Source organism: Mustela erminea, chromosome 6 (assembly GCF_009829155.1).
Source record: "Mustela erminea isolate mMusErm1 chromosome 6, mMusErm1.Pri, whole genome shotgun sequence".
NCBI classification, from domain to species: domain Eukaryota; kingdom Metazoa; phylum Chordata; class Mammalia; order Carnivora; family Mustelidae; genus Mustela; species Mustela erminea.
This window is the reverse complement of record NC_045619.1, coordinates 13,682,423-13,697,985: the sequence shown is the minus strand read 5'-3', so window position 1 is coordinate 13,697,985 and position 15,563 is coordinate 13,682,423. Positions and strand designations below refer to the sequence as shown.

Below are 15,563 nucleotides of genomic sequence, written 5' to 3'. Positions count from 1 at the left end.
GTGCTAGTACCCACGGTCCCAACCCACAGGCCCATGCTCTTCTCTGAGTCCTCGGAGGGCCCACTATAGCTTCATGCTGCCCAGAGGAGGGCAAAGGCTCCAGAAGGGCCAAAGAGATGTCAGAAAGGTCTAGACAGGAGCCAGCGTTACCCCAGGGAGTTCTGCTGAGTCAGGAAGGCTCGGGCACTCTGTCTAGGGACAAGGGATCGGGCAGGGAGGCAGCCGAGTCAGAAACCTACAAGACCGGGTCGGAAGGAATTCCAGAAGGCCCGTCGGCCTCTGCTGGGATGGGGAGCTCCCTCCCTACAAGGCAGCTGATGAGAGCAAGGCGGGTTGCAGGGTATGGAGGTGCAACGGTGGGCTCTTGGGGCAGAGAGAACTGGGTTTGAACTCTGAGTTGTGTCTGCATCCCTGAGCAAGAGATGACGGTTCTTCGGGCTTCCATTTCTATGCATGCACAGCGTGGACAGTAATAGCTCCGTAGATGACAAAATGGCTACAAATCACTCCTCTCTCTCAGTCTACAGCCTCTGCGGATACCCCCCTGCTGGTTCTGGGATGGCCATGTGACCTGCTTCACACAGGACACAAACGGGTGTTAAACGGTACTCATGTTGGGGGAGGGGGGCTTGCCCCTGCTGACAAGCCCATTTAACTAAGCTTCTCTATAAAGTGTCGGGCACAAAGCGAGCTATGCAGCCGGTACTCAACATATGGCAGCTGTAACTCCTTCCCTAGGTTCTAGTTCTGCCTTTCAAACACGCACGCATTCCACAGATACTTGTTCCGTATCTACGATGTGCAGGTGTACGTGCTGGGTCCTGGGACGAACGAAAAAGACAAGGTTCCTGAACTTCTGGAACTTCCTTCTGGCGGAGGGAAAAGACACAGATCCACGCGTGACATGTTCCGAGGGGGCGGAGGGCTCAAAAGGCGGGCGGAACAGGAACGAGGGAGGAGGAACCCTGAGGGCTGGCTGGGGAAGGCCATGTCCCAAATTTGAGACTTGGATATAAGAAGAAGGACCCAGCCCAGAGGAAGTCTGGGCAAGACGCTTTCCAAGGAGACAGAGCAGCCCTTGGGGAAACTGAGTATAGCACGTTCAAGCAAGAACAGAGGGAAGACAAGGCGAGTGAGGAGGGGCAGAAGGACAGAAGATGTTGGGGAGCAGGAAGGCCATAGTGGACCGCTGCAGTACCAGTCTTTTTTTTTTTTTGACAGACAGAGATCACAAGTAGGCAGAGAGGCAGACAGAGAGGGTGGGGGTGGGGAGCAGGCTCCCTGCTGAGCAGAGAGCCCAATGTGAGACTTGATCCCAGGACCCGGGATCATGACCTGAGCTGAAGGCAGAGGCTTTAACCCACTGAGCCACCAAGGCGCCCTAGCTGTAGTACCATTCTAACTGCAATGAGAAATCACTGGAGAATTTTAAAGATGGTGACCTTAGATTCAGACGGTGCCCAGCTTACGATGGGCTGACTTAACAATTTTTCAGCTTTACGACGGTGCGAAAGTGATATGCATTCCGGGGACACCGCACTTTGTGTTTTGCAATTGCGTTTCTCCCCCAGGCCATCCGTATGCAGGTGGGACGCTCCCTCGTGATGCCGGTCAGTCCCGGGGTCACAGGGCTCAACAACAGATACACCAACCATCACGCTGCCCCCAGACAGCCGTTCTGTTTCTCACTTTCTGTAAAGCATTCCATAAATTGTGTGAGATGGTCAACATTTTGTTATAAAACAGGCTTTGTGTTGAGATGATTTTCCCAGCTGGAGGGCGATGTAAGTGTTCTGAGCACATTTGAGTTTGGCGAGGCTAAGCCAGGATGCTTGGTAGGTTAGGAGCATTAAGTGTATTTTTGACTTATGTATTTTCAGCCGATGATGGGTGTATTGGGCTATAACCCCACCCACTGTAAGTCAAGGAAAATCGAGTTTTAGAAGATCACTGGGCTGTTACATGGAGAATAAGTTCCCTGTCACTCTCTAGAATGGTGCTTTTCCAAACTGAAGCACGCCCAAGGTCACTCCAGCACTGATTCCCGAGGTCCCCGTTGTCTAGGGCTGGGTGGGACCAAGAATTTGAATTTCTAAGACGCTCCTGCGTGATCTGAAGCGTGGGCCCCATGACCCCAGCTAAGGTTCTCTTTCCTCCACTCACAGAAAACGGAGCCCATCAGCCACGTGAGTCTCTCGAGTTGCACTTTGTCAAAGGAATACAGGAGAGCAAGAGCCCCTCGGCCAGGTGGCAAGGACGCTGTGACCCAGAGCCCCCCTGGCCAGCCCCCCCAACCCCCGTCCCTATCAACCGTTCTCAGCAGCTGCTGGGATGGGAGCGCTGTCTCCTGCGTGCTGGGGGAGGAGCCAGCTCCGCGGTCCTTCTTTCTGAACAAAATTCTAGAGAGAGCCAGGCACGGGAGCCCGCTCGCTGGCTCCCCTAATTCTTTGTGGCATTCACGGAGGGCCTACTTCTGACTCAAAGGTTTACAAACACACCCGAAATGTTTCTTCAATTAAAAATCAATCCAACAGGCACCCGTCAGCCTGCCGCACTGTAATTGGACGTGTAGGATGGGGCGCAAGGAGGAATTCCTACCGTCTCCACCAGCTTGTGGTAGGGCTCGATGATTTTTTATTATGTCCCGCTAAGCCACTCTCGTTAGGGTGTGGAAGTCCCTGGGCTCTCTGGGGTATTGTCAGGATGGCGATACTTGTCACAGCGCGTTAGGTGGGGGAACTGTGTGCCTGCCACGCTGGGGACGTGTGCGGTTTGAAGCGAAGGCCTCTGTGCTTATCGTCCGTGGCAGATGCGAGAGCGGCCAGGGTTTTCTCTGAAGCGGGTTGGGACGGAAGGTCCTGCCGAGGGTCCTGCAGCCCTGGCCGGCTGGGAGGATGCTTCCAGTCGGCACCAGGAGGCGGGGCTCTGTTTTGCCCCAATAAAAGGATCTTTATTGATGGCAACTGTATACAGAAGGATGGATTTGGGATGTTAATAAGTTAAAAACCTTTCTAATTGCTGTGCATTCCAGATTGCAAATTCCATAGCTAGCACAGAGATTAAAAGCAGCAAGGGAAGGGAACCGAGAATGTGTTGAAGACTTACCACTCGCTGGCACTTTAGAACCTCTAATTTTATAAAAACCCAGACACTGATCTGTGACCCAGACGGTATCATTGCCACTTCACAGGTAAGTCAGATGAGGCTCAAGAGGTCTGAGTAACTAGCCCCAAATCCACACAGCGAGGAAGCGGTGCCGCCAGACTTTGAATCCAGATTTTTTTTTTTCTTTTTTTCCTATATCGCTTTCCCTCTCCTAAATACCGACCATGTGCGGTCAAGGTTTTCAGATCTGTACCTATTCGCTGAATGCAAATACGTACCAAGGGCTTTCCCAGACCGCTTCTCATTTGACCTGATCAGGACACTAGGGGGCAAATAGGTTTTAACTCTCTGTATGAGGAGAAAGATAACCAAAGGTGTTAGTGACTTGCCCAAGATCACCAGCCAAGGAGGAAGGGAGCCAGAGGAATTTGAACCCAGAGCTCTCTGTGATTCTAGTGGCCTTTTGTACCACAAATATGAAGATTTGGGCCAATGGTGTTATGACACGATAGGGTGCCTCGGACTGTATGTTGGGGCTCAGTCCCAGCTATGCGTGAACTTTTCTGGTCATGACAACAACCCTGGGGGGAGCCACTGTCATTGCCATTTCCGGATTATGAGATGAGGAAACCAAGGCTTGGAGAGCTGATCTGCCCAAAGGTCAAAGCCAAGAAGTGGCAGAGCCATCAAGACCCCACAGTGCCCGACTCCAGGGTCCAAGTTATTCAATGTCAGGGCACCTGATTCTGATTAGAAAGTATGTCGGATTTGTCTCTTTCACTTTCTCCTGAGTTTGGAGGTATCCACTGGCCACTAACCCTGATTCAGCGTATCTTGTTAATAAACAAAACATACAAACAAGAGGCGTGAACGGGACCAAGGAAAACCAGGGGTGCTCTAAGAGGTGAGAAGCTGGAATTATGTGGAACTCACTCATCTGGGCAGACTATAATCTCTGAGCTTCAGATAACCCATTTCGAGGGGTCTGAGGGGCACTTGCACTGCTGTCTGGAGAACAGAAGACTAATCTCAACCATGAGTCAGCATGAATCTCAAGGACCGGATTTTATTTTCATTTGAAATGGCATAGAGGGGAAGGGAAGAGAAATGGGAAGAGGGGTCTGATACGGCCAGGTCACTCGCTCAAGTGCTGCTCTGGGGTGGGGTGGGGGGGGGCGGTGTCTGCACCAGAACCGAAGCCTGGGTGAGAGGTCAAAGGGACACAGAAGTTTAGGGGTGACTCTGGGCTCTGGTCTAGCTCAGTCCTTTATGGAGCCTCACTGATGAGTCTGAACTCGTGGGGGGCTATCCGCCCTGGTTTCTCCACTGCACTCTGTAATCCCATCTGTCCCCCTTTTTCTCCCCCATGCCTTAAGCTGTAACCATACCAGAGCCTGTGTGTTCCCAGCAGGCCGGGGTCGGGGTGGGGGGGCTCTTTGTTCCCTGAATATGCTGCATGCTTCCTGTTCTCTCCCTGTGTGCTTCCTACCGACTGTCTACTGAGCCTCCAATACAATGCTGCAACATCTCCCCTTGGACCCACTCCCTGTCTCTCCCTTTCTCCACTGCCCAGCAGGGCTGGGGGCTCCTCCCACAGCATCTGTCTAGAGTAAGAACCTGTTACCTGTCTGTGGCAGGCTGCATTCCAAGGTAGCCCTCACAACGGCTGCCCTGTGGCATGCACACCCGTCCAACCCCACCCTTGAGTGTGAGCCGGACCCGGGAATGGGACGGAATGCGGCTCCCGTGGATCATGGGATAGAACAGACTGTAGAGAGTTTCCCGCTGGCTTTGAAGAAGGAAGCTGCTGTGCCGTCAGAGGACCACATGGCGAAGACCTAAGAATGGCCTCCTGTTGCTCAGAAAGACCCCAGACACCAGGCAGCGAGGAACCAGGGACCTCGGTCCTACAACTGAATTCTGCCAAAAGTCGAGTGAGCTTAGCGGAGGCCCCTGACTCCCGTGAGATCACAGCCCCCAGCCAACACCTTGATGGTAGTCCTGGGAGCTGAGCAGGAGACCCTGCTAGCACTCCTCCAGACTCTGGACACCCCCCAAACTGCAAGATACTGAAGTTATTGAACCTGCTAAATCTGTGGCAATCTGTTCTGCTCCAGCAGACAACTAATACACCGAGTCATGAAGATGCTCTCTACCCCTTGAAGGCAAAAGCAGGGTCTTCTTATAAATATCCCCAGCCTCACAAGAGCCCGGCACACCACAGTTACAGATGCTCACACAATAGTTCCAGAGTGGTTATGTGAATGCTGGAGATCCGGAACCCGAGGCCCCAAGAAGAGAAAGACTTTGCCTGAGGTCTCACGGCAGGTCAGGTCAGGGCTGGTGCGGGACAGCTCTGGGTTTTTCCCTTTCAACCCAGCTCATCTCTACCTGCTACCTGTTACGTTCTGCAAGTTCTCTGTGTTTCTGCACGGGAGTCCTGAGGCCTATGAACCTCCAGGAAGCCCCCAGCCCGTGGAGCCACTGAGTTCCACAAGCAAGCAACCGCCAACGCAAAGTGGGACTCTCAAGGCGCGGAGTCTGCTTCCGTCAGCCACGCTCTGTGTGACTCGTTCCTGGACGTCTCTGGATGCAAGGTTCCATGCGCTCCTCCCAGCTCCCAGACCCCTTTCTGCACGTGAACCTTTTCGTGTCCAACGGCTTGCTCCTGCACTGGTTTGTCCATGCCTTAATCACTCCCCGCAAATAACGAGCATTTGCTGAACACTTAACAAGCGTGCCAGGTACCGCTCTCAGCACGCCACAGGCACGGACCCATGCGGTCCCAGAAACAGGCCTCTGCAGGTGCAGCCAGAGGCTGGACAGGCATCTCTGAGATGACTCTAAGCGAGAATGAGCCCATCAGATTCCCTAATTGTGGGAGTGGACAGGGAATGGTAGGAAGGAAACTGAGGGTAGGGAGCCCCTGTGGGCCATGTGTCAAAGAGAAAGCCGGTGGGCCGAGGTGGTGGGGAGACACCCAGGACACCAGGTATGGAAAAGTACAGCCCGGAGTGAGTGACCTTGGGGCTTTGAATCCACGCACCCCTGGCAGTGAGAGAGATGGTTTCAAAAACATAAATTGGATCATATAAATTTGTGTAAATGTCTTCAATAACTTTTCACCACACTGAGAATAAAATTCAAATGTTTTGGTGGGTTTCAAATGTTCTATAATCTTCATCTCATGCCATGTCCCTGCTACTATGCCTCAGCATACTTCTACCATGTTTCTGAATGTGCGAGCCCCCTCCTACCACAGGGCCTTTACACTTGCTATTTTACCAACCCGGAATTGTTTTTGTTTTTCTCAGCAATTCATATTCCTGACTCCTTTTCTCCTCCTTTAGGTCTCTGCAGAAATGTCCCCTCCTTAGGTTTCCCCTGACCACATCTCCCAAGGAAGGTCCTTCTCTTGACATTGTTATTTTCAGTCTCAGTTCCTTCCAAAGTACTTATCACAGTTACTATCATTTTACTCAACTATCTATTTGCTGTTCATACCGCTATACTCATATTCTTAACTCTGGCTGCATATTCCAAGTGTGAAACAATGCAAGGTCTCCACCACACAAATGTTCTTACTTAACTGGTCTGCAATGGAGCTCGAAGGTGAATTTGTTTTAAGACCCCCCACGTGATTCAGTATGTCCCCAGCCAAGGTGGACAATCAATGCACTAGACTGTCGGCCCCATAAGGACAGGGATCTCATCAGTACTTCCAAATAAAGGTCTGGTGGATGTTTGTCGCATCAATACAGTAAGAAAAAGAAACTGATTGCTTTCCCGCAGTGATAGTGATTCCAGAATATGTGTCTCCCTATAATACCCCCCTTTTCCATGAGGTAGTCTGAGTAGAGCTCTATTCTTTAGAATCAATTCTTCTATTCTCAAAACCACCACCCTCACCAGAAGACAAGAGCCCTTGTTTTCAGGGCTGGAGAGGAGTGTGACCCAAGCCTACGGCTGTCAGGCCATCTCTCCTTTTTCCCTTTGACTGGGTGTAGAGCTGCAGGGTGGGACTGTGGGGAGGTTAGGACCCATCGGCCTACCTGTCCATGGAGAGCTGAGCGACCAGGGTGACATCCGTGTTGTCCGAAGCAGGCTCATACTCATAGTGCAGGAAGTACAGGTGGGTTCGGTGGACAGTGAACCGCTCTCGCCGGAACTCATAACACAGGTCGTCCTCATCAAGCTCAGAGAGCTGCTTCTGGAGCTGAAATGTAGGAGAAGGGGGTATGGGACCAAGAAGGGACGCCCCAAGGAGCCAGGAGCCTGCCCTTGTCTGAGTCAGTTATTCACTGGACGTTGTTGATGGGTCAAACGTGGGAGAACAGGATCACTGGTTTTAGTTTCTTCTGCATTTAATTTTAAAAAGGCAGGGGCAGTTGTCCTCTCTATCTGAGAAGCAAGCTTCCTCTGAGCTGAGAATGATGGTGGTCACCATTGACAAATATGTAAGCAACCACAAACTCCTTAAAAAAAAACAAGAAAACGCTTTGGTAGGTGACCCAGTACAGTTCCACATAACAGGGAACAGAGTACCAAAACCCAAATGGAGCCTTTGCATGAGTTCTCTCTCCCATCTAGAACTACAGACGTCAATCTCTGTACCAGGTATTGAAGAGAAAGACTAAACCAACCCGTAAACAAAATGTAAAGATCTGTTCCTTTCATTTCATCCGAGTTTTGGCATCCACTTTTCCTTCTTGTTTCTAACTCTTGAGAAGTCCTGCTCTCTTAATCTGCCTGAATAAGTTCTTTACATAGCTCTACCTGCCTTCCTACCCCAACCAGTGCAAGAGCTGGATAACCTGTCAGCAGGGAACTGAGGACTTAGCATCTGACACGGGCAGACGCAGATGCACAATATCCAGATCTGAGGATGTACAGCTGCCTGATACACAACCATGTCATGCCAACCCCACCATATCCTCCCAGGCAGGGGTGACTGGGCTGGTTTCATAGATGAAGATTTGCAGTGAAACAGTAAAAGAACTTCAATAGGAAAAGAAATGAGATCAGTGGATGTGTGGGGGCAGAGGGGATAGACTAGGGAGAAGCAAGAGAGAACTTTTTTGGGGGATGGAAATGTTCCAGGTCATGGTTCCAGTGATGGTTCCATGGGTATACATTTGTGAGAAGTCAACAAACTATACACTTAGAATGGGTGAATTTATTATATGCAAACTATATTTCAGCTGAATTTGCCAAAGGTCCTATGGCTCGTTCTAATATTTTTTCTATGACATCAGCCTAGTCCATTACACGACAGCAGATAGCTGGATGTAGATTACAGTTTTCATGGCTAGAGCTACTCACGTAACTGAGGGTAACAGAGCAGTTTTCCAAGAAGAAGGTGTATGCATATTTTAAATCCCCAAGCCAACAGTGTAGTAAACAAGAATTATATTAATTCACTTCTGTATGATCCTGTCTCAGCGAAAACCACTGTCTTTGTAGATAAAGCTAGATTAAGCTATGGCCTTATTTGTCAAGATGTGAGTGACAGCACGTTACTGTGTTAATCCCTTTGACTCCTGACCCCCTCCCACATCTCTACTCTGTTGTGAGACTTGCTTTGGCAAATAAAATGGTAGGGAAGCAACGCTGCCCTCATAGTGAGACTAGGCTTCAAGAAGAACCACATGTTTCTCGAACCTCCACCACTACCATGAGAAAATACCTGGGTGGCCTGCTGGAAGACGAGACACACCTGGAGGCGAGCAGAAGCTCTGCAATTGCCCGAGGTGCGGGAGCAAGCCGGGCGAAGCTCAGCACGCCTGCCTCCTCGATGAACACTTCTCATTGAATCCCACTGAGGTTTTACAGTATTGGAGCCATAGATAATCGATGGGGGGGGGGCGGGTCACTGGTATTTGTGCAGGGAGTTTTTCATAATGTGCCCTGTCCCACAGATTCCCCGAACAGTTAGCCTCCTGGGCCCCAGCCCACTAAATGCTGGTAACGTTCTCCAGAAAGCCTTGTACAACTCCAAATATACCCACCTACTTCCAAATGCTGCTGGGGTAGGGAGGGGGGACCCGTGGAGGTCCAGTGATCGAGGAGATGTTCTCGCCCATTATGAAGATTTTTAACATGGTTAACACCGTTGCAATCAGGGAGACTTTTCAGTTTTTGAAGTTCAAGTCCTGGCCTATTTGACGACTCCCATTATGCCAACGGTGTGACTCATGTAAGGCCAGGAAACTGCAGTTTTCATTCCATTTAACATTCTAGGAGCCAAACAACCCCTTCTGACCTGCGGGATTAAACCCAGATCGTTGCTGACAATCACAGCCTCTCTCTCTGGCCCAGCGCCCCCACTCCCCCGAGTCTTCCGGATTTGCAGCAGTGATCTCTCTGCTCCCCGAACCCGCCCTTCCCTCCTTTCCTCTGCCACTCTGTCCACTTCTTCCCTCTCGACGTCCCTCCCTCCCCTCACCCGCTCTTCTCCACCAGGACACTTTCTATTTACCTTTCAAGACTCAGCCTGGATGACACCGAGTCCGTCTCTGACACCTCTGCGAACCATGCCGGCTACAGCGGGTCCACTTCTCCTGACTCAAGAGCCCTCAATTCCTAACTCCGCTCAAGCACTTGTCAGTTCGAACTCAAATTATTTCAGGGCAACTTTCCTGGAGACACGGTGACACTTTACCATCGGCCCTAGCACCGTGCCCACGGCATGACAGATGCTTAATATTCATGTGTTGTGAAGAGAAGAAATACCTACGTGAAGACTGTGACCATTGGAAGGCCTGCCTGATTTTCCTTCCGTATCCTCTAATGTTATGCATGGAGGGTGATCATCCTTAAGCCTATTATCTGCTCCTGTATTTGCAGTTCAAGGGTCTGTGATGGCTGAAAACGTGCTGGACAGCAACCAAGCACGCGGCCGGCAAGGTGCAAGGTACGCGTGATCTCTTTCCTTGGAGCCCTCCAGTGGGGCAGGTGCAGCCACATTTGACAGCTGAAAAGCAGCCTCAAGATTTTGAGGTCACTCAGGGAGGTCGAACTTGGGTCTGTGCCTCTACTACCGAGCTACCTCTCCGGGAAAGATGCTCATTCAGTCTCGGGTCAAGAAGCACACGCAGCACCGTGGCTGAGGTCACAGGTTCTATCCCACTCTCCTCTGTACAGTCTTGGGCGAGCGGGTGAGGTGCTTAACCCTTCTGAGCTTCAGCTGCCTCAGGTGTAAAATGGGGATGATAACAGAACGACCCAGGGGGCTGTCGGAGGATGCCGAGAGATCCCGCACGGGCGGACTATGGTGTTTGGCTTAAAGACACAGCAGACGTCATCTATGACCACAGCGGTTATCAGAGTTAGGGAGGGGAGACACCTGGAAGGATGCTTTCCTTCTTTTCCTCCTTTCTTCCCTCCCTCCTTCCTCCTTCCTTTATTTTTTTTAAGATTTTATTTATTTATTTGAGAGAGAGAATGCACATAAGCAACATGAGAGGCAGGAAGAGGGAGGGGCAGAAACAGATTCCCCACTGAGCGGCAAGCCCGATGCCAGACTCGACCCCAGGACCCTGGGATCATGACCTGAGCTGAAGGCAGACGCTTAACGGTAGAGACACCCAGGGGTCCCCGGACAGCTGCTTTCTGACCTCAGCTGCCACCTGGAGGAGACAGTCGGGCGAGGGCAGGGAAGGCAGGAGCTCACTGAGCCTGGATCGCGTTTCTGTCTCACGAGTGTTGGACACACTCCCCACATCCTCCTCCTTGAGGAACCCAAATATACCTAGAAACCACAATGTCTCCCTGTAATGGGAAACTCAACCAACTCATACCCTCCTTCCCTTTCGCCCACACTGCAAAAGAACACTCGCAATTATTCCCTTTCAGAGCATACACATCTGCAAAGCTCTTTGCAAAAGCGGGGTTGTTTGAGCGGGGTGGGGGTGGTTTCATTTGTGTGCTGTTTTTAAGGTGACAGGAGTGCATGGCTTTGGTTCAGGGAAGACGGGGGTGGGGACATGTGAAGATGGGTATGGATGTGTGCGGGGGGGGGGGGGCTTTTCTTCAATGAGCCTTGAAAGAGTAGGTATCCTCCTCATGGGAGAGGGGGAATCAGTGGCCAGAACATGAGAAATGCATCTGTGTGTACAGGGGTTTCTCTCTATATATGCAGGCACATACCCTTGAGTCCGGAAAAAACAACGTTCCAAGGTAAAGAGCTCCGAGAGCCCTTTTCTGAAAGGCACCCGTATACAGTGGGCTCCTCATGGCAGGAGCTGTATCCTAGTCAATCTCAATTTCCTGTACCTAGAACATCTAGAGCACCCTGTGCCCTGGTGTGCCCACCAGGCCCCTACCAGATGTCCTCACAGCCATGTCCTCGTGTTTAAAAAGGAAGAGGGACCAGTGAAAGTGCTTCCACAATGCCCAGAGCATGGCCTGACCTGGTCAGGAGGGTCGATCAGCAGTCCTGGGGATAAGTAGCCTCTAGAAACTTCCAGGTACCAATGCTGTGGTTCAGTGCCATCCGCATCCCTAGGTCACCTGTGGCCATCACAGCGCTGAAGGGGAAGGGTCTGGGGAACACTGTGTCTAGCAACCACACCGGGTATCGTGGCAAACACATCAGCTATGATGTCCGACATAGGATGTCAAAATCCATGGCACCCTGGATCAGCCAGACGCCTTCCTTGAGTTTAGTGTTACAATCATTCTCAACGTGGCGGTTTGTCCCTTCGCTCAGCTGATTCGGATATAGCGCCTGCTCTGTGCCAGGTGCGGTGCTAAGTGCATTCAGGTGGGTTGCTTTATTAATTTAATCCCTCAGCACACACACCTCTGTTTTATAAAGGAGGAAACTGAGGCTCAGAGGGTTTGAGTAATCTGCCGGTTACACGGCTAGGGAGAAGCAGTTCCGGACTGAGAAGCCAGCCTTGGGACCTCACACCACGGGCATCTTTGCAGTGAGGGGCCTCCGCTCCTCGGGGATGGATGCAAGGATCAAGGAGACAGCGGAAGGCATAATGCTCCATGATAAAGCAGCCCATAAAAATGCATCTGCCGTAAGATCCCGATACAGCAAAGACACAAACAAACAAAAAGCCACATAGAAAAGAGACCAAAGGGAACACATTACAATGTTAACAAAGCTTTTCTCTGACTGGCGGGTTCACAGATGAATTTTGTTGGCTCCTTTCTACTTTTCTGTCCTTAACGAGTTCCCTGCAATTTGCTCAAAGGAGCTAATGTGTGTAGAAGTGCTTTGCAAACTGTAAAGTGCTAAGCAAAACCCAAGCGATGTTATGATTACATGATGTACCTTTTCAAATTCTAAATTAGGATTTCTTCGTGCTGGCTGCAAGGCTGATGTTATCTCAGGGGGAGGGCTGAAGCCGCCTTAAAAAACGAGCCCCCCTTCCCACCTAGAGTATGGGTGATTTCTCCGGGGAGATGCTGAGCAGGAGGGAGAGCTTTCATTAACAGGGCTGAACTCCACGGCACTCCAGACTGTGGCCACGCGGGGAGCGGTAGGCTCCTGAGAAGCAAGTCACAGAAACAAAAGACAGATTTCTCCTGAGATAAAATGCATTTGCTAAATTGCTTCTTTGGGCAGCCAGCTGAGGCACAGGGAGATCTGGACTCCCGGGAAAACGGCCCTTTAAGCAGTTCGCATTTATTTCTTCCCATCCTTAAGGACAGTGGCCTGGATTGACCTCTGAGCTGTCGGAGTTGATGGCTGGTCACGCCGGAGGATTCAGAGGGGTTGGAAGCACGTCCCTGGCTCCGGCCCAGTAAACTTCCGTTCAAAGTCAGGAAAAACTACGGAGAGAGGTTATGGGGAAAACCGGAAATGGAGACCGGATCCCTCCGACACCCACTCTCCATGTGACCTTAGCAAGTCATTTCTCCGATTGCTAAGACAAGGGGTTCGGGTTTCTGAAAAGATCTCTCAAGGATCAAGTGCCCCACTAGGGTCAGGGTACATGCTGGGAGGTCTGCAAGCATTTTCTCCTTGAATATTCACACTAAGGCTGCGGCTTAGGGACAGCAGTCTGCCTTGTTTACAGATGAAAGCATTCATCATCTGAAAGGTTTAGCCACTTGTTCAAGGTCACACGATGAGCGAACAGAGCTATTACCTCCACCTGTATCTCCCCTCATTCTTGTATGAGACCAAGTCACTACAATGCCTTCTTAATCAATCTCTGGGGCTCTTTCCAGGTCTAATGCTAGATGGTTCTATGTCCACAGGGGACTGAATGCATGTGTCCTCCCCAGTGATGGGGACCTTCTGCATGCACCAAGATTCATGGTCTCTTCTCTTCCTGGGAGCACAGCCAGGCTGCCTTCCCAACCTTCCTGCATGGCCAAGGCTGGTCAGTGGAATGTGGGCAGCTTCTCACTACTACAGGCCCCACTTTCAAGGCAGATTCACACACACTCCTCTCTGTTGGCCAGAACAAGGGCATCTGGGGGTGGAGTCCAAGGCTCCCTGGAGGGCAGAGCCACAAGATGGAAGGAGTCTGGGCCACTGAACCTGGAGAAAAGCCACCTGCCAATCAGAAACGCCCATTTGGACTTATGTGAGTAATAACCCTTCCAGCAGGCTGAGCCCATTTTAAATTGCTTGTGCTACTTTAACACACCTACTTGCCTCTTCTAGCTGGTGAATGATGATGACAGGGTACAACAGACCAAGCAAGGCGTCAACTCCTTCTTAAGATACCTCTCCTTCTGATGCCTCAGCAGCAGGGGTGGAAGTATCTGGTGGGTACAGCAACACTCCAGAATCCTGCTTGATACTTCCTACATTTACTTTCAGTTTTCTGTCACCTTGATACCAGGACTTCATCTGTTCCTCCCACTATCTGAATGAGACAGGCAGGGCTGCCCTAGTGCCCTCAGCTGATTTGCTCAGAGAAGCTGGGACTCGAACGCACCTCTCCTGAACCCACCTCAGTGGTTTTCCAGGGAGCAGGTGAGCTGCTTTATTAAACCACCTGGACAGGTATGTGCTAGGATTGGGGAATGAACCCCAGGTTCTACATTTAAACTGTTCATCTGGTCTGGGTGGGGAGACAAAGAAGCAAGTCAGCAAGGACAATACTGAAGCCTGCGCGGCACGGTCCCTGATACCAACATATTCGTAACACCAACAAGACTTAATGACGGCGGGGAGGGAGGCAGGTGCTGTGTGTCACACTGTCCCGCCTCATTTAGTCTTCACTGAGCCCACTCAGACAGGACTAGTTGTGGTTCCCACTTTACAGAGAGGAAAACTGAGGCACAAAGAGTCTAAGTAAATGGCCGGAATTCTGAACTCTCATATTCAGTAATGCTTAGATGTTCCGTGTGGCAGTCCTGCTCCCAGAGCCGTCGTCCTCTTCTTAGACACTGCGCAAGGTGCTGGCTCGTGGAGGACAAGTTTGCCAGAAGAAGAGGGCAGGGGGCTGCTGCAGGCAAAAGCACACGAAGGGAAAGCACCTGGCGTGTGTGGACGGATTACAACCCGAGCCTAGGGGTGTGAAGGAGGGATGTGTGCAAGCTGGAGCTGAACAAAGCAGACAGGCCACGCTGGCGTGCCTGTAGCCTGGACACATCCCCTGAGTGGCCTGACTGCATGGCTCCTCCCTTTATCCTCGCCCCTGGCCCCCCAAGCCAAGGCTGTGCTCCTTCAGGCTCTAGAACTTAACCATGCCCGTGCAGGGCCCCTGGAGGCTGGCCCTGTCTGGCACTGTCCACCCAGGGGCTCTGCTGCCCGCCGCGTGATTGAAGAACGGGTGACATGCAGCCCACACGTGAGAACAATAACGCATTCTGCTTTTTCTCTGAGGTTTCTCCGGGATACAGCTGTTTCCACAGGGCCATCTGGTCCCCATGCCGGAACGTGTTTCTAGAGTCTGCTTCTATATGTCTTATTTTTAACTTCTAATTGAGCCACAGGGACGCTGTGGTCTTTTTGTCTGGATAGTGCTGGTACCAGGGAACGTGCCGTGCAGGCTGCCCAAAACCCCTGTTGGATGAGGGAGTCTGAAACCCTCTTTCCAGAGGCAAGGGGGAACCACAGAGCAGCTGAAGGGAAGGGGGCAGGACAAGCTTACTGGCCAACTCTTGGAACCAGGCACCCTAGGAGGGGCGGCACTCCGCACACCTTAACCCCTCAACTCTCATGACAGTCTGGACTGGGCTTACTCACTGACCATTTGACAGATGACACTACTGAGGCCATGGGAAGGAGAGTTATGCCTGTAGTCCTAGATCTAGTCCTCGGGCCAGGTGTTCTGATGTCGTGGACCGGGATCTTTCCAGCACTCCACAGATGCTTCAAGGAAAGGACTCAGAATAGTTCATGTGTTCACCCAAATTCACTGAGCGCCTAGCAGGTGCCAGGCCATCTTTTATGGGCATGGAGATACACTGATGAATGAAGCAGATAAAATTCCCTGCAGTCACCGAGCTTCCTTTCTAGTAGCGAGAGACATGATCTACTG

At 51.3% G+C, this 15,563-nt stretch overlaps 1 protein-coding gene across 3 annotated transcripts in view; it reads right to left on the bottom strand.

Annotated features, from left to right (window-relative positions):
• The window catches only part of LARGE1 (LARGE xylosyl- and glucuronyltransferase 1), a 527,449-nt gene that overhangs the window by 32,890 nt on the left and 478,996 nt on the right, over positions 1-15,563 (bottom strand). For all 3 annotated transcript variants that reach the window (XM_032346463.1, XM_032346461.1, XM_032346462.1), the window contains exon 11: positions 7,158-7,321. In XM_032346463.1, coding sequence (XP_032202354.1) covers positions 7,158-7,321 — 164 coding nt within the window. The remainder of the gene's footprint in view (positions 1-7,157; positions 7,322-15,563) is intronic.